General features: G+C 34.4%; 1 protein-coding gene across 7 annotated transcripts in view; it reads right to left on the reverse strand.

Moving 5' to 3' along the window:
* TMCC1 (transmembrane and coiled-coil domain family 1) overlaps positions 1 to 19,909 on the reverse strand; it is a 185,180-nt gene that overhangs the window by 40,184 nt on the left and 125,087 nt on the right. Inside the window, exon 1 of one of the 7 annotated variants that reach the window (XM_039886814.1) lies at positions 18,467 to 18,828. The exons of the other annotated variants lie outside the window; for them this stretch is intronic. Within the exon in view, the coding sequence (XP_039742748.1) occupies positions 18,467 to 18,493 (27 nt within the window). The 5' untranslated portion in view covers positions 18,494 to 18,828. Of the gene's footprint in view, positions 1 to 18,466; positions 18,829 to 19,909 lie in introns of those variants that run through there. 7 annotated transcript variants of the gene reach the window in all.

Genomic DNA, 19,909 nt, shown 5'->3' on the forward strand with positions numbered 1-19,909 from the left:
AGAAAATTCTGAGTTGAAACCATGGCTCCAGAAAATACTCTTCCATCTCTAGAGGCACAGAACTCTGCCCTTAACTCTCTAAACAAATTAATAAAAAATTTTGACTTAATAGAAGTTTCATCTTTGCTTAAAAATTAGGTTGTAAGATTTCAAGAGAGTAAACATATTTCTACAAAAACAGTGGCAAAAACCCAATCCTGTACTAACATCAACACTAGCTAATGTTTGCTTATTTCTGTTTATAAGCATTTTTAATAGGTCTTATTTTAAGATGATCATATTCATTGTAGAAAACTTTGAAAATATGCAAACCTATAAAAACAAAAATTATTTATAATCTCACTGCTGAGAGAAAACCAAACCAGACATTGTTATGAGGCTTTTATTCTCTTTCCCTTCTGCTGACACCAGTGAAGCATGTGTTGAGACAAAGTTCCACATGATCAAAACTGCCCTGACTGGATGAGCTACCATATGGAAGACGGCAGCCCTGAAGAATTGCCTGGGTCTAAAGCAGACCTTGTGCATGAAAAGCGTTCACTGTATATTTGTACGAGAGACATGATTTTACCTTAAAAATTATTCTTAAACAGTTTTTGAGGTTCCACAGAGATGCCAATGGATTTACCTGAGTTTCCAGAGAAGTGCCCCTCAATGGCTGCATTAGCCTGGGCTCCCAAAGTAAACCTCACGTGGCAATAGAACGTCAATTTTGCTGGTTTTCTGATTTTCTTAAATATATTTCTCTTGCTTATTTTGTTCTTGTTTCTGATTTATGCACAGTTGATAAGTTACTCTTCACTAATTGCGGCACTGAGAATTTGATTTTTACTGTTGACCATCTGTTGAAGAGCAATAAATATCTATTTTCTGATGGGTGAGAAACCAAAAGAGAATCACATTAAGGAACAGCAGTTGGCTTTATCTTTGGAGCCAATGCCTGTAAAGAAGCCCTCCCATGAAAACTGACCTGACGCCTGATTTACAGGGTCCCTGGCTTACCAGTGGCAAGAAAGGTCATTTACTTCCTGGTGAGCTTTAGCAAATGTTGGAGACTTGAAGATAAGATGAACTCACCCAAATTTATCAATACTGCAGGTGAAATCTAGTGAGAGAGTTTCTTAGGTGTGGTTTCCTAACCTTGGAATAGTAAATAAGAGATGCTTAAAGTCCAATCTACAATTCTTTATGAAAACATCCACACAGAAGTTAATCTTATAGCCTTATTACTTGCTTAAAACTGTATGGCTCTGGATTTGAAAAGAAAATTTAAGGATGTCTATATGATTAATTAGTACTCTTATTGAATTTATGTAAACAATCAGGTCAAACCTGATAAGACCAATCATTTTGTAATCAAGAATAATCTTTGGAAATTATTTATGATCACTAGGAGGATGGACATTGTCTGCAAAAAGTGTGAAAAACTAAAATGGTAAAAGATTTTAAGTGTTCTTTCGAGGGAATGCCTAATGTGGTGTATTGGATTCTCTGGGATTATTTGGAAATTACCTTCTGGATGGTGCTGGTGATACAATGTAAATAAATTCTGTCTGGTAGAACATACAAATGTCCTTAAGTCCAATTCTCATTTGGATCGATTTAAACAACTTACTGGTTCCTAATAACTGGTTAATTAGTGAATTAAGTAAAATCTTCGACACGTTCATTTTGTAGGAGAGTCATAATTTTACCTTTAAAAATAACCTTTACCATTTGTATGCTTACCTTTTATTTCTCAAGGTTATCTAATTAAAAAGCAATTGTGTAGTTGGAATTCACCAGCTATAGCCTTCTGCCTATTTTTAAAAGGCTCTTAGAAAAGAACTAAGAACTGTTTTTATGTTGTTAGAGTTGTAAAGTACAACAACAACAACAACAACAACAAGACTATGTAACTGACAGCATATGTGGCCCTTAATGTCTAAAATATTTATTATCTGGACATTTACACACACACAAAAAGTTTATCAACACTTGTTTCAAAGTTACAGCATCTCAATTGGCACTGATAATCTTAATATGAGTGATCAACTTGACAACATAGAAAAGATTGAGGATTAAGTCAGCATTTTAGCAGCAAAGTCAAGATAGGAACCAGACACCAGACTGGAAAAATAGGCTCCTAATTAAGGAGCTATCCAGAGATGTATCATGGATTTTTTATTTGATGCCACAAAAAGTTTCCTTTAAAAATATATATAAAAACATTTAAGTGTTACTTTATTAAGGAACTGTTCAATAATAATTTTTCATTGAGTATTTTTGAGTCTCCTCAACACTGATTAAAGTTTACTGAATATGTCCTTGGACAGAAACAAAACTGAAGACAAATTCAATAAATCTAATTTATAAAATAAATCTACATATTGCTGGATAAATGCAACATAATCTGGACAATAACACAAAAAATGACCTACTAAACTCAGAATTATCTCTGGTAAGAAAATATTTTTCCCCTCGATAATACAAACCTATAATAGTATCTTATTGTGTTCTACACTGTTGACTATCAGGGATGTTGAAAATTTCGTAAGAAAATAATTTTATCCTTCCAAAATTCCTGGGGAAAGATGTCTTTTAAAAACCTATTTACTGATGAAATACTGCCATTTCCGACAACATGGATGGACTTTGAGATAATCATGCTAAATGAAATAAGCCAGATAGAAAAAGTTGAAAACCACATGATATCACTTGGGATATAAACCCAAAAGCAACAAATGTACAGGATAAACAGAGACTCTGGACATGGACAATAGACTAGTGGTTACCAGAGGATGTGGGGAAATAGATGGTGTGAAAGGGGTCAATATATATGGTGACAGAAAGAAATCTAACTGTGGGCGGTGAATGCATAATGCAATGTGTGTGAGAGTGTGTGTGAGTGTGTGTGTGTGTATGCCTTACTGTTGAATTGTACACCTAAAATTTAATGGATTTCATTAACCAATGTTACCATAAAAAAAAAAATCCCTATTTACTAACATACAGAAAAACAGAGAAGATAATGAATCTTGTGCAGTCTTCGGCTTCAATTATTAACTCATAGCCTGTGTTCCCCACTCCTCTGCCCCACAATTATTTGGAAGCAAATCCCAGACAAAAGATGTTCTTTATAAAGACCAAGGCTAATTCTAGAGGCTTTCCCATGTTATTAAAGCCTATCTTAGCTGTCAGACTTCACGAATACTATTTTATTTTTTGGATAAAATGCCTAATGCTCTCCTTTCTCTTTCACCCTTCATTATATTCATAAAGGACTACTGGAGAAAAACGTCCAAAGACCACAGAACTTGTTCTGTTCCTACAGACTGACCTTGATTTGATGCCTGATAACTGACTGGGCAAGTTTTTCCTAAAGTGGCAAAAGATGGGAAAAGTAAAGCTGAGTAAAGGAAAAACAAAAAACAAAAAACAAACTCTAACAAATCAATTCTATCCATAGTCCTAAAAGGCAGAAAACAGATTTGCAAAGAAGGCACTAAAGTTAAAATGTGTCACATCAGTTGGCTGGGCATTCTCAAGGAGTCTCTTCTCCTACCCTCCACTACCTGGCAACCAGTTCAGCTAAAAAGTCTCTAACTACATTAAGCTCCCACTGGGATTCAGTAAGAGGTAGGTTTTGTTTGACTTCAGCAGCTCTCTTTATGCATAAACAAAACCCCATAATCAGCCAGTGGGTGTTAAAGCAAAAAAAAATGACAAAGCAAGGAATTGGAAAGAGTTTTAAAATCTTTTGAGATTAGTATGGTCATATGAACTTCTAAATAAGGCAAGTACTTTCTTTTACTTCTTAGAACCAATTAATTCAGAAAGGAGAGCAACACAGACTTTTGCTTTAGTGCCAAAGCTAATATCAGAATTGAGGTTTTAGGAAGGAAGAATATAGGCACTGACCCTTCCTTAGAAACTAGCTAAATTTAACCTGTCCTGCTATCCAAGACACTTACCTGAAGAAGTATAATGAGCAGTAAAGGTTGCTTATTTAGGTTTTGCCTACTTCTAAGGAATCACATACCACAATGTCATCTACCAACTAAAGGACTCAAATTTGCTGCAAGGAGCTGTTTCACAACCATACAAGCCATGATGAGAATATCACTCCCTTACTTAAGGAAGGTCCAGGTAAACCCCAAGTACCGCCTACAAAGCAGAATCATACAAAATTTATTTTGTAAAATGAAATGACATAATAAAATAGTCTTTTTGATATCATTAGATAGAGTATAGAATAGTGGTCTATAACCGCAGGTCCACAAAAGGGTCAACTTGTTTTCAGGATTTCCAAAGGCCTAATGGAAACTGTACATTCCCCCTAATAAAGTTCTGTAGCCAGATCAAAATGACAAATATTTAATTTTTTCTGGAATTATAATTACTCCAGGTGGTATCACTTGTATTAGTACTGTTCAGAAATGATAACTGACTCTTAGTCCGGAATTACTTTTTTTTTTTGAAGAGAAAATAATACATGCTGTTTGTAAACAAACTTTTCCAAATAGCAGGCTCATGAGGAAATAATATATAAAGAGTTGTTGGTGGAACAGGTTGATTTAAATTTTATTTTCTAAGTGAGGTCACATCTTCGATGTTAAAAAAAAAAACCACTCAAATTTCAAAAATATAAAGTAAATCATTAGACTATGCCCAAGCATAATCTATGTCTGGAAAATTACTACCTGGAAGTAATATATAGGTAATGTTACATAGTGTTTTAGAAAATGCTAGTCAGTAGAGTGACTATGTCAGAGCTATATAAGCCATCTCTTGAAAATCCTTACTTAATATCTATTTATAACTTCCAAATCCCAAGTGGACAACAGACAACACTGGGTGCTCTAAGGAATAAAAAATAAACACAATTTTCCACATCTCGGAATATATGAAAATTGATAAAATGAAGAAAAAGTGGTATTCAATGGGCTATTTCAGGTCCATGTGGGAAGAACAGGATTGATCTCAATTTATTCTTTCCAAAGTATTACCAGCCATAGATGGCTTAGGGGTAGGGGTGGGGTGGGGGAGGGAACAGACAGATACAAAGCTATTACAGTTGAAAATAACCTGGCTTCATTATTCTTCTCTATTTAATTTTCCACTAAACTGCATAGAGCCCTAGTGGTTCCAAATATTCTTTAAGAATAGCTATATGACTTCAAATAGATACAACCAAGAAAGGGTAGAAAGTAAAGTGAAGACTGATACTATAGGTATTACCCAGCTTCTTATGGAAATGTAACTCCTTCCAAACTTCTTTGTTATAAAAACAAACATATGGCCAGTTTCTCATTCCTTTATTCTTTCTCTTGAGATACCATCATATTACAGTATTCTATTGTTTCATATCATTAAGCTTAAGACAACAGCCCATATTTCATTAGCAAGATGGGGCTGGAAGGCTGCTAGTCTGCAGAGGAGATAGAATTGAGTCTTTGTTTTGCCACCCATCAGTCATGAGACTTATGTGCTTTAGGGAGCTTAAAATGAATCAAGGTTTAGTACCAAAGAAATTAGACTGGAGCTTGCAGAGTTGAGGTTGGAGGTGGAAAACTAGAGAGTGGGGATTGAGTGGGTTGATAAGTTCCTGGACATTTGATTTTATAATTTAAGAGTTTTCACAAAACATGATTCATTCTTTAAATACATGTAAGCCTTCTACCTTGATTTTACTTGTCAAAATCCAGTAATAGATGCCATCATGTTCACTGGCCTTATTTCCTTAGGCTCAATCTATTTAAAATACTTTAAAAATATATATAACATAATAAAATGACTTATTCTAAATTAGAAGACAGAGGAAACCCTGTTCTGAGGTTTTAGTATTCCATCAGAGTACAGAGACTTGCCGTAGTATTTAAATGAGTAAATTAACATAGGCGATTACTAAACTCTTAACAGTGAAATAAGGACCTATGGCCACAGGTCAACTATCTGTGGTCCCAGTGAAACGACTTATAAAATAAGGTTCCCTAAAAGCGATATGAGACCAATTCATTACGATTATTTAAAAAAGTGGGGAGTATGGTGGACGCTACATTCACTTCTGGTTCTCCAGGACCAGGCAGACAGTAGGTTCAATAAACGTCTACTGAATAAATCAGTAAGAAATAAAAACATGAAATCATACATTTACGTCTATAGCTAGTTGTGGCTGTCTTCTGAATTGGAATATCCTTTTTTTTTTTGTATTCAATGTTTTACAGGGCTACCTGTGCTAGACAGTGTCTGTTTATGAATTAATATTAATCTTCTAAGGACTGAGTTAGTTTCTCAAATTCTATGACCACATAAAAAGTAGAGTTACTGCAAAAAAAATTCACAGAATTCCAAAGTCAAGTTGCAAAAGACTTTGAAGGATAGTCTACCCTATGATTAAGTAAATTAGAAATGTTTGAGGGGAAAAAAAATATTCCCAATTTAAATTAGGAGACAAATATCTCACATAGAACTAAGAAGCAATAAATATGGAAGACCTCTATTTATAAGCCAATATTGAGAAAATCACCATGGAACTGTCTCTCCTTTGTTCCTGACTGAAGCAGCCTATCAGGAAATATTTCCTATCTTTGCATGAATATATTCTGACAAAATTATTTTTATGTTCTTATGACTTGATAAAAATTAATTTGAAAAACATTTTAAAGTTAAAACTGAGATGACAGAATTTGTAGACCATTAAGCTAGGGAGTTGGAAAGGGAAAGTCCTAATTAAAATTTCTTATAACTTAGTGCTTTATCTTGCACATTAAGGGTAGAAGTTTAATAAGACAAATTTGTCCACGATCAATTGATAACAAATGTTCTTTCAGTGTCTCTTTGTAAACAAAACTGATATGGGGACACTATTAGGCATTTCATTTATTCCTTTCAATTACCAGAAACTCTGTTTTCTCTCAGGCTGTTTTATGTTATGATTATATAACAATATTTTTGGTATAATATTAATAATGCTTCCTTTTAGAATTTTAATTAAAAAAATGATTAAGACATCCTAATTTTTAAAATGTATTGCAGTGTAAGAGCTTTGTCTGATATAGGTTAAAATCCCAATAAGCAGACTCTTTTTGATGTACTATCTAAATCACTTTGTTAAGAGTTAGAGATTTGCTAAAGAACCTAGCAAATGAAACAGCATTTAAATTTAGCTCCTCTGTTTGCTTTCTCTTTCACTGAAAATGGTGTTAAAAATAGTTGCCCTTGCATAGGAAGAAATGAACAAAGGTGACTACATCAAACTAGAAAGTTTTACACAGCAAAGGAAACCGATAAAACAAAAAGACGATCTACTAAATAGGAGAATATATTCACCAACGATATATTCTATCAGATAAGGAGTTAATATCTAAAATACATAAGGAACTCATACAACTTAATATCCCCCTCCCTCCAGCCAATCCAAATAATCCAATTAAAAAATGGGCAGATGACCTGAATAGACATTTCTCCAAAGAGGACATACAGATGGGCCAAAAGACATATGAAAAGATGCTTGATGCCACTAATCATCAGAGAAATGCAAATTAAAACCACCATGAGATATTATCTCACACCTATCAGAATGGCCATCATCAATAAATCAACAAACAACAAATGTTGGTGAGGATGTAGAGAAAAGGGAACCCTCATGCACTGTTGGGATTGTAAATTGGTGTAGCCACTATGGAAAACAGTATGGAAGTTCCTCAAAAAATTCAAAATAGAACTACTTTATGACCTATAAATTTCACTTCTGGTATTTATCCAAAGAAATCTAAAAACACTAATTCAAAAAGATATATGTATGTCTACATTCATTGCAGCATTATTTACAACAGCCAAGATATGGAAGCAACCTAAGTATTCATCAATAGACAGCATAGACACCATGGAATATTACTTAGCCATAAAAAACAATGAAATCTTACCATTTGTAACAACATGAAAGGACCGAGAGGGTATTATGCTAAGTGAAAACAAGTCAAACAGAGAAAGATAAATACCATATGATTTCACTTATGTGGAATCTAAAAAACAAAATAAATGAACAAACAAAACAAACGGATTCAAAGATACAGCGAATAAACTAATGGTTGCTGAAGGGAGATGAATGGGGGCTGGGTGAAAAAGATAAAGGGATTAAGTAGTACGAATTGGCAGTTAAAAAACAGTCATGGGGATATAAAATATAGCATAGGGAATATAGTCAATACTAACTATGTATGGTGCCGGGGGGTACTAGACATATTGGGGGGATCATTTTGTAACTTATATAAATGTCTAACCACTATGCTGCACACTTCAAATTAATACAATATTGACTGTCAACTGTAATTAAAAATAAAATAATAGTTGCCATTTCCATAAATAACATAAATGTGGTACTGCTGAAACACAATGTGATGACTTCTGCTTTTCAATTGTATGGATCAAAATTAATTTTTTTTTTCTAGCTGCTTGACATCTTCAACTCTGAAAAAGCATGGCAATGTCTTTAGCCAAGGAATTAACGAAGAGATTGAACAGAAGAGAAGGTATTTTGCAACAAATCATCAGAGACCTTGTTCCAGGCTGATACTTATCTGAGTTAGTACTCTTTTCATTCATTCATTCATTCATTCATTCATTCACTTGGTTATGAATAATCGGTTATAATTCCCACCCCCAGATACAATGAAAAACTGTTAAATGCACTGCTGAAATCTAGGTACCATATATCTTCAGAGTACTTCTCATCTACTAGTATAATAACCCTAATAAAAAAGGAAATGAGTTTAGCCATAGATAACTTAAGTTGAGAAAATCTGTTTAATACTTCAGTAATTAGGACTTCTTTTACAAAGTATTTATTTATGTACTCTTAACACCACTAATCTTTAAAGATAACAATTTAATGCTAAGGAGAAAATGTGTCTATTTTCCAAAGAATTAACAGTACCTAGAAAATACCTTTCTATACTTAATTTTAACATTAATAAAAAACTGAACTTAAGCACTAGTTTTATCTTGACAGTGTTTTAGAAACTTTAGATCATCAAGTAAAGTAAATGTCAAAAGTACACATACACCATAGAGATTAATCTCATGTAAATTAAGATATTGCTACTCTCACTTATGGGAGATTTTTTTTTTTTTTTGCAAAATAATATGTATATTAAAGATTCACATATAGGATATTTAGTAATATCACATTGGATTTAAAAATGGCTAAAGGAATTTGAGAATGAATACTTTAGAAAGTAAATAATCACCTAACCACCCCAAAAAACAAAAAAACAATCTGAGATGTTCAAAATTAAAATTATACTTGTTGTAGAGTGAGAGAAAGAGAAAAGTTAGCCTATTAATAGCTGTGGACTAGCTCTGACCAAAGACTGCTTACATTCCTGTGTATCTGTTGGAGTTTAGGATTAATTTCCAAGTGGCTATTTCCTCTATTACCTAAAAGAGAGAACAGCCAGGTGCCATAGAACCCCAGCAGCCTCTGCTTTTTATTTACACATGAAGTTTCCGATCTGCTGCCTAGAGCTAATCTACCAGAGTGGACACTTCTGCCTTGGGGACTTTGATGTCTGATGGGCTAATCCCAGAACTAGCCCCATTTTACCTTCTCCCACCCTCTTTGTCTATAGCTAATATAAATTCTTTCAGAAAGGCTTACATCTTTCTCGCCCCTGATTTATAAAAATGCTTGCAAAACTCCAGGACAATGGACATGTCTTTCCTACCCAGCCACGCTGCTCTAGTGGTTTAGACTCCAGGCCTCAAGCTCGGTCCTTTTTTTTTTTTTTTTTTTTGTTAGCAATGGCCTAATAAATCCTTTGTTTTAAAAAGACTTTCAGTTGTGTAAGTTAAAAATTTTTTGTTTAACATATCCTACTCAGAGTTATAAGAGTCTAAATGCAGATTTTCCTACACACTAGTAGTTCCAGTTTAAGTAAGGTAAAATCCTTCATTTACCTTCTTGAGGTAGTTTGTAACTGACTTATAATTAGTTAAGAAATTGCTTTTCAAAACTATTAACTGACTAGAAACAGAGAGTATATGCAACATTTGAGACCCAAATCTCTGTCCATTTCTGAGAGCCTTAGGAAAATATATTTTATTTATTTTTATTATTATTTTTTTAAAATATAGACTTTATTTTTTAGAGCAGTTTTAGGTTCGCAGCAAAACTGAGCAGAAAGTAGAGTTCCTATTACTCCCTGTCTCACCACATGCAGTCTCTGCCACTATCAGCATCCCCACCAGACTGGTGCATTTGTTATCACTGATTAATCAACACTGACACATCATTATTAGCAAAGTCCAATGGTTATATTAGCATTTACTCTACAGTTTTGACAAATGTATGAAGACATGTATCTGCTTTTATAATATCTATTGTACTGAGTAGATTCACTGCTCTAAAAATCCTCTGTGCTCCATCCATTCATGTAGAAAAAGATGGGGAACTTGGCGGGAATGCAGAGAAGAGCCATAGGCTGGTAATAGGTAGCACATAATAGGTTCTTAATAAACATATGTTGGATGAATGAGCCGGACTTAAACTAAAGAGTAAGGAATTTGAGTGTGATAAAGAAGTTCCCTACTGAGATTGTTACGAGCCTCTGAAATTGATCGCAAAATCTGATTACCTCTGGAGAAAATCAAGTCTCTGAAGGTGGGCCCAAGTCAACACATATTTCTTGGGTGCTAGAAGTGGATGGTATTCAGAAGTGAATAACAGTTCTTTACATTTTATCCAATCTAGGAGAACAGCAAATGTATAGTTAGGCATGAGAATAGAGAGAGGCAGCGTTCAGAAGTGAATAAATACTTGAGTATGCATAGCAGTGATTCTTCATGCTGTATGAGACTTTCCAAGAGAGAAAGGCACATGTTCTGTTCCAAACCTTTTAAATCAGACTATCAAAGGGTGAGTCTGGAATCTGCTTTAAAAAAAATGTTTTTCAATTATAGCTGACATTCAATAGTATATTAGTTTTAGATATACAGCATAGTGGTTAGACATCTATATATCTTATGAAGTGATCCCCTTGGAAAATGTATTTTATTTTTAAAAACCAATCTATACATGTCTGTACATGTATATTCACGTACATGATATTCACCTGAGCCTCTTAAAATTTAAAGATCTTGAGAAGTGATCTTGTGAAACAGCCTTATTTTGTAGATGAGAAACATAAGAAAGCTCTGGCATGCTAACTGAAACCCCCAAGTTCTATCTAGTTGTGGTAGGGCTGGGATGATAAACTAGGTCTCTTGAGTCTCGGTCTCTCGAGCCTCAGTCTCTTGCTAATATTCTTTTTAGAGCCAACTGGGGCCCTAGTGGCAATAAAATCTATAGCCCTTGCCTCCAAGGTGAAAATGTTCACTCTGATAAGTCGAAACCACAAACATCTGGTCAGTGAGAACCAATGATATTTTTGCTTTCTCTAATCCTACTTTCATGCACCAAATGAAGTAATTAAATGAGTGCAGTTCTTTAGATCTTGCTCATTGTTTGAGGTATAAACAGCTGCTCCCTGGATGTTCTACATTTGGCCTTCCTCTCTATATCTCCTTATCCAACTCCAAAACTCAGAGGTAATCTGGCATATAATTAATTCAGTAGAGAATAACACTGAGTCAAATGATGCAAGCAATTTATCAAAGCTTGTACTGAAGTAAACATAAGATAAACGGGCAAAAATTGGATTGTTTCATAAAATAACTTCTATTTAATAAAATATGTATGATAAATGTAAATGCAATGATGTACAATGTAAAAGCAACATTAGTTTAAGAAAAAGTATATAATAAAACTTCCATCTTCCTCTGCTACTGTCTTAAATTTTGTGACGTGGTTGGCAGATCTGTTCTTCAAAATGAAAATGGAGCTCTTAGAAATTAAAAGAATTATCTGAAGATGTGGAATTATGGTAAACTTCCTCTATACTACTCACTCTCCCATTTCATTCTCACATCCATGTAGTCTTTAATTTTTAAAAGATTTGTTTTTATATTAACAGCTTCCTACTGTTGCCCATTCTGTTCTTAATAGCTCTTTTGTGAGAATCATCTGAGTATTAGATCTTTCATTCTGAACGACTCATCTCCAGTGACAGTCATTAACAGAATAAATGAAAAGCCTTTATCTCTAGGAAACCTAAAAACATTCCTGTGAATCAACCTGATAACCATAAAACAGGATAATACGGGATCCAGTTCCTTAACAAGGAAGAAGGTTGCACCATATTTTGGGGGAGAGGGGAATGTCAAAGATATTTAATGCTGAACTTCAATTGGGCATCAAAATGAATTCTTCCCATTTTTAAAATAATAAATAATGCTATAATACACTTATATACATATCTTGGTGAACTTCTGTGAATATACTGATAATTTAAATTCCTTGCAGTATATTAGAGAGTGTATATGTTTTACACTTTGATAGAGATTACCAAATTGTTCTCCAGAAATCACAGCAATTTACACTACTACAAACAGTGCAGACAAATGATGGTGCCAGCTCTAGGCATCAAATCTTTGTACTTTAATTTGTCTGAGAAGCGAAAATAAGATCTCATTTTAATTGTCAATTGCATTCCTTTAATAATGGGTAAACTTGATCATTGTTTGAGAAGTAATTTGGCCAAACATATTTCTTTTTCTGTGAGCTAATTTAGACCTCCATAACAATGTCTTCCCTGAACTTACAGTCGTGCATAATTAAAATTTTTCAAATTAGACAATATGCATGAGGAACCACTGGGGGGAAAAATGTCAGTTTGAATTAGGCTTCTATGCTCCCCAGAAGTGATTCTTTATAAACTTTTCCTCCCACATTTCCACTGAACATAATATACTTTCTTTCACCGAAATATCAACCTAAACAGTTTATATACTCTGCTTATCCTCGGATCTCAAACAACAACTATACTTTTCATTGAAAGCAAGTGAGAATTAAAGGACATATTCTAATCATATTTCCTGGACTTATACATCTCAAATTTTCCTATATTGTCTGAAAAATAATTCTAAATTGTTTCCCAAACTATTTTAAAATGAAAGAAAGGCACTTCAATACATCTAAGAGAGGACTCCCTGTACTTCGGGTACTAAAGATGTACATGCAGTTCACACACGCACATCCCCTTCTCCATCTCCCTCCTTATATATGGGGGTTAAGACTATAAACATGAAGATGACAATTACAGTGAGAAAGGAGTATTTCTGAGGTTGTCTTTTCTGCTTTTTTGACCTCTTTAGACTATATTTTGATGATAAAACGTTTTCCTTTCTACTTCTAACCCTGCCTTTATCCTACCTGATAACTCTCTCCTCTTCTCACTCCCTCTTCAATATTCCCCCCCTCCTTGTTAGTTTTTTAATTGGCATCAAATTATTTATATTCCTCATTTACCAGCTGAATGCAATTTCTCGTCTCTGAACTTCTGTTTAATTTTTGTTATCTATTACCTTCCTATTTTATTTTTGGAAGTTTTTATATTTTCTAATATAAATCACAAGTACTTAAGCCAGAGATTGTGTCCTAAACATCCTTGAACTTTTTACAGTACCCGCCACAGTACTTACAATTCAGTGGCCTGTCACTGCTTCATTCTTACATTAAATGAGTCCATATTTGTAAAGTGCTTTGAATAGTGCCTGCATATGTAAATGCCACTTAAGTTGATTAAATAAAATAAACAAAAGAAATTGGATCAATTTTTCCTCTCCACTGATTTTTTCCTCTCCTCTTCCTAGCAGTATGATGTTTCCCATCGCCCACCTTAAAGAAACTTCTTTGACTTCATTTCTTCCACCAGTCACTGCCCCACTTCTCTGCTCTGTAGTGAAGTAAAACTAACAAAAGTGGTCTAAAACTTACTGTCTCTAAATTTATTTTCCCATTCTAAAACCTACTCAACTGGCTTTTATCTTATTCTTGCTCTTTCTCATAGAAGCAGACTTTACATGTCATCTAATGACAAATCCATTCTTCTAGCTATTCAAGCTAAAATCCTTAGTCGTTGGTTTCTCTTATACTTTACATCCAATCTGCCAGAAAATCTTGTTCCCTCTATATTCAAAATACATCCGAAATCTAACCACTTCTCATTATCTGCACTTCTATTACTTTAGTCTGAGCCATGATCATATCTTGTCTGGATTACTACAATGGCCTCCTCACTGGTCTCCCTTGCCACCATATAATCTATTCTCAATTCCACAGCCAGAATGATCTTTTAAAAACCTAAGTCAAATCATGTCACCCCTCTGCTTAAATGAAGTCTCTTCATACTAAAAAAACCAAAAACCAAAAACCAAAAAACAACAACAACAAAGAAAGAAGAAAGAGAAGAGGAGAGGAGAGCAGAGGAAAAGAAAAGAAAAAAGAAAAGAGCCAGTATTTAAAAATGGTCTTTAAGGGCATACCTCATCTGGCCCTCTGAGTGGTTAAGAGCTACAAATTCACTGAATTTAGTATGTTCTTTCTTTTCTAATATGACTTTCTTATTCCTCCCATCAAGAAATGGAACCTACTTTTCTATTCCTTGAAACTGGGTTTGGTCAAGTGAAACATTACCAAATGTCACAAAAGTAGAGACTTGAAAAGTGTGCATTGGGGCTTGCTCTCTCTCACTATACTTAGACCTCCAGAAAGTTTTGCATCTCAGTTAATGACAACTTCATCCTTACAGCTGTTCAGGCTAAAATCTTTGTACCACACAAGGAAAGAACCTCAGCTAATAGCCAGTACCAACTGCCAGACATGCAAGGAAGGCCATCTTAGACAATCCAGCCCCACATGAGTCACCTAAGAACTACGGTGTACCCCGCAGGCAAGACCAGCACAAAAACCACCAACTGAGCCCAGCCCAAATAGCTGACTCACAGAATTGAGAGCAAACAAAATAGTTGTTTTAAGTCACTAAATTTTGGGGTGCTTTGTTATACAGCAAAAGATAAATGAGGAAGTCAATTACATTTTTGACACCCCAATTCCTACCACTCTTCTCTCTCTTATCCTTTATCATAGTCATACCAACCTTTTCCTTATTCCTTGTACACATCAGGAACAATCTGTTCTTGCTGTACCCTCTACTGGGAATGCTCATTCCTCAGACAGTTGTATGGCTAACCTGCTCACCTCTTACAAGCCTTTCCTTAAATGTCTCTTTTTAAATGAGGCTTATCTCATTAAAAATGGCAGTCTACCCCCAGGACTTTCAATCTCCCTTACTCAGTTTTGCCATTTTTATAGCCCATTCCCAACATATTCTAGTTTAATTATAGGATTATATTTGTTGCTGTCTTCTTCAACCAGAACATGAGCTGCTTGAGGACAGAGGATTTGTCTGTATTGTTCACTGATATATCCCAAGCCCATCTTAAATTCTAAACTCTCATAGACTCAATAATTGTTTGTTCAATGAACAAAGGATTGGTTTACACCACCTTCCACTCCAGACAGAATATACTGGAACTGTAATTTAACCATTTTTGGTATTAATTAAAATAATCTCTGACAAATGTTTTAAGCTTTAAGTCAGAGTTCTTGACCTTTTTCCCCCTCTAGTAGTCTTAAGGGATACAACATATTCACATGAGTCAACTAATTTTAAAGAGGACATGAAGGTATTTTGAGTACTGGGAGCAGGGAAATGCTAAAACTTGAAATAGTCTCCTTCTGGTGCAGTGTTGTATATTTCTCATCAAATCACTATGCTATTTCTTTTGAATAGAACTCAATTAAAAAAGAAATCCTACGATAACAAAATAATGTAGACAGACCTTTGCATTGTTCTCATGGGATTTAATCTTTATATAGCATGCTGAGCACTATAGAATGATGAGATTTAGGTCAAGCAGTAGTTTGAAGGTTTAGATGTAAGGGAAGTTTTATTTTTTTCTTTTGAAAGTTCACTGTTTAATATAGTGACGGTCCAATGTAAATAACACTTGTTTAAAAGGAACAGCATCTATATATGACCAAGTGATTATACATGTATGTTCTAAATTGCCACTGTAAATTCTAGGCATTTGTACAGAAAACTCAGGCAATGTCAACATTGCAAAGGAATTGTCTGTATTACATATATGTCTTTTAGCATAAACATACAGATGTGTAGTGTTACAAGGTTATTAAGAAAGGAAAAAAAGAATTATTAATCTTTAGAACAGGGGAACATGTGGGGATATTATAATTTTATATAGTTAAAAATATAAATATGTTCAACATTTATAAAATGGGTTCTATAATGTCCCAGTTTTCTAAAACTCTCCATTTATTTCCAAGAATCAGATACATTTTCCCCTCTTCAGTATTCCTTCAAAATGTTTATTTTCTAGTTTAGAATGAACTCTTCACAAAGTACAGCAGTTTGATATATCCAGATAATCATATTATGAATTCCAGATGCTGGAGCAAGTACTTCATTTCTGAACATTTTAATTATTATTTCAATGAGAATATTTTAGTTGATCAGAGTTGATGAATAGTAAGGAAGCAGGGAATCAGTTTAATCTACAATCATTTATTTACTCAGGTACTAAGAATATATTTTTAGCAAACTTCCTCTTCTCATGAATTAATGCTATCAATGGAGAAAATAAAAGCAACTCAAGAATACTTAAAGTATGGTTTACATTTCTCTCTTCCCTTGAGACTGTCAATAATGGAGACAAAGGAGTTAACTTCTGTTTTACCACTGGGTCTCCACTCCCTGTCCTTTTAGGGCTCTCTTAAGAATTCTTTTCTTCTGACCACCCCATTCAACCTAGGCTAGTATTCTTAATAGAACAAATAGATAAGTAAACTGACCTTTTATAGCCTCAGAATAAGAAGAGCTATGCCAGGGTTTAAAAATCCATGATACAGAACAAACAACAGAAAAAAAAAAAGGGTATAGATCAGAGGCATGAATCTGTTAACAAAGTTGGCATTTAAATTATCAACTGTAAAGCATAAGAAATTTAATATTAAATTTCAGAGTGAAAAATATGTTTGGATCTTAAATCCAATGCCTCAACGATAAACAATATTAATGTACATTAACTTTAGAATTAGGTGAAACTATAAAGAATCTGCTTTGCAGCATTATTTACAATAGCCAAGATACGGAGGCTGGGTGTCCATCAATGAACGAATTAATAAAAAAGAGGTGGTACATATATACAATGGAATATTACTCAGCCATAAAAAAGGAAGAAAATCTTGGATGTGTAACAACATGGATGGACCTAGAGGGTATTGTGCTGAGTGGAGTAAGTCAAACAGAGAAAGACAAATGCCATATGATTTCACTTACATGTGGAATCTAAAGAACAAAATAAACAAAACAGAAACAAACTCACGGATACAGAAAACATTTTGATGGCTACCAGATGGGAGAAGGGGTTGGGAGAGTAGGTGAAAAAGAGGAAGAGATTAATACAAATTGGCAGTTAAAAAATGGTTATGGAGATGTAAAGTGCAGCATAGGGATTAGTCAATAACACTGTAATAACCATATATGATTTCAGATGAGTACTAGATTTATCAGCGATCATTTCATAAGTTATATAAATATCTAATCACTATGTTGTACACCTGAAACTAATATAATATTGTAATCCAACTATAATTAAAAATTTAAAAATTATTTAGAAAAGAATCTGGTTTGCTTTAGCATTTATCTCTTAGAAAATAGCTATGTATCATTTATAAAACCAACTCAAAAGAGCATGGTAAAAATCAAGCTTTAGGCCATTTTCTACTTAAGAATATGGATGGAATGTGAAAATGGTGGTTGTGTTGCATAAAACCAGATCATCCTCTATCCAGCTTATCTCAGGGACCTGTTCTGCTGATATAGAGACAAGAACTTACTAGCACTGAGATACACACATACTGCTTTAGAATTCAGAAAATTGCCAAGTCTTTGGGAAAAATAAACTGAAACAAGTAGCTGACTAGTAAGAAACTTTTTTTAATGTGAGAAATATTTCAAATGGCTCTATTCCAAATTCTTATTTGTTATGCATGCCTGGCATCTTCAAATTTAACCTAAGCTTTTCCTAAGCTGCCAAAGCAAACCAAATTCTTGTTCATTGAAGAAAACACGTATTTTCTAATAACTATTTAGCCTCAGAAAGTGAGGATGACATTGACTCTGCACTGAAGCAGCCTACCATACAGGAAAGTCGGGACACTCCAGTATAATCTGAGCATGTCCATATAGCCAAAGAGCACTCTGTACATTCTGCCCAAATAGCTATGGGTAAAATGAACAACTAGGAAACAAGTAACAGCCTTCTTGAGTACTGCAACCTCACGAGTCAGTCCAAAAATAGCAAATGCCCGTGGCAGAGATCTGTTGCTGAAAAATGCTAAGTTTCAGCAGCTCAAAACATTTTCTATGTCCGTCTGTTCAACCAATACCCACTTAAAGCTGCAGAATTATAGAATTAAGGAAAAGATTTAAAAAAGACAGATACACACACATATACAACATACGGTTTCCGAGGAGAGTGAGGGTTCCATGCCTGTGAAGGAGAAGGAGGAGGAATGTGCCGAATAACCCTCTGGTTTCTCCCAGATTTGAACATGCTGTACTGTGGCATGAGGTCAGCAGAGACTGACTCCAGCCCTGTGAGGCTGAATTCTACCCTGACAAAGCAGTATCACTGTAATATGAAGCAGGAAGATCCAGGGCATGTTGGCTGCTGTACAGAGTGGCTGTTCTAGAAAGTAATGGCAATTCCAAAACAAGAGATCTCTCCTGTCACATGAGATAATCTTTAGCCCAGTTAAGCAATAAGCACCAAAAATACTTTGAATCCCAAACATAGGCAGCTCAAAATGTTAAAAGGTAGGAAAGAACTTTTCTCCTTGAACCCATTTTGTGTCTGGACGAAATAAATAAGAAATAAGAAATTTAAAAAACTACTGGTTAATTTGATTTCTATCACAAATAATATACTGATTCTAATCTGAGACAAGACACAGTCTGTTGGACTCTGTGACCTACCTAAAGAACCCCAAACTTTCTCTGTGACTTTACAATGGAACAGGGAGAATATTCTGGAAAAATACTTTTGGTATACTTTTGGTATATCAGAACTGAAGATATGGTAAATAACCTCATTTCTCACAGGTACCCAAAAGGCAAAGGTTGCTGCAAAGCTAATGTACAGTTTTGTTTCTTTACTGGTCTCCGAGAATGTATATAAAGTGTACTGTTAGAAATTATTCCCTGAAATAAGGGAAACACTAAAAAAGGTCTAACATAGGAAAAGGAGCCAGAATATAGAATTTCTGTCAAGAGAAAACGCAGGCAATATAGATAGCCCTTGACATTTATGGTCTCCCTTACATTATGAAAGTTCTACTCTAAACCAAAAGTGATCCAATCTTTTAACAAATAAACTTTAGCTAGGAAACAGAAGTAAATACAGGACGTGGAAATGAAACAAAGCCTGCATGACAGAACCAAAAGGAAGGTAAATTTTTTAGAAGTTCTTCATTAGTTCAGTATTAGCACAGACTGAATAAAGCTAAAATTTTAAATAAATTGAAAATTTATCCTGTCATACTGTTTTAAAAGAAAAAGTCTGTCAAAGCTTTCTGTTACTTATATGAAAAAGTCCAAACACTCATATATGTTACAGAAAGAACGTGATGATAAGGTCCTTGCCCACTGTTCTCATTCCACCTCCCCTGTGTTCCAGTCATTGAATAGTCATTACTGCCATTTTACATAGAGATATGGAATAACAGAGAGGTTAGTACCTTGCCCACAGTTATATGGCTAAGTGGCAGGGCTGAGATTTAAAGTCACACCACACAGTCTGACTCCATACTCTCACCTATTATGGTGTTTCATTTATGATAAGAGCTCTATCTTTAAGGAACCAGTGGAGACAGAACAGGAGCACCTACAGTGATAATCAGAAAAAG

This window comes from Pteropus medius, unplaced genomic scaffold (assembly GCF_902729225.1).
Source record: "Pteropus medius unplaced genomic scaffold, Ma_sr-lr_union100, whole genome shotgun sequence".
Taxonomy (NCBI): Eukaryota; Metazoa; Chordata; class Mammalia; order Chiroptera; family Pteropodidae; genus Pteropus; species Pteropus medius.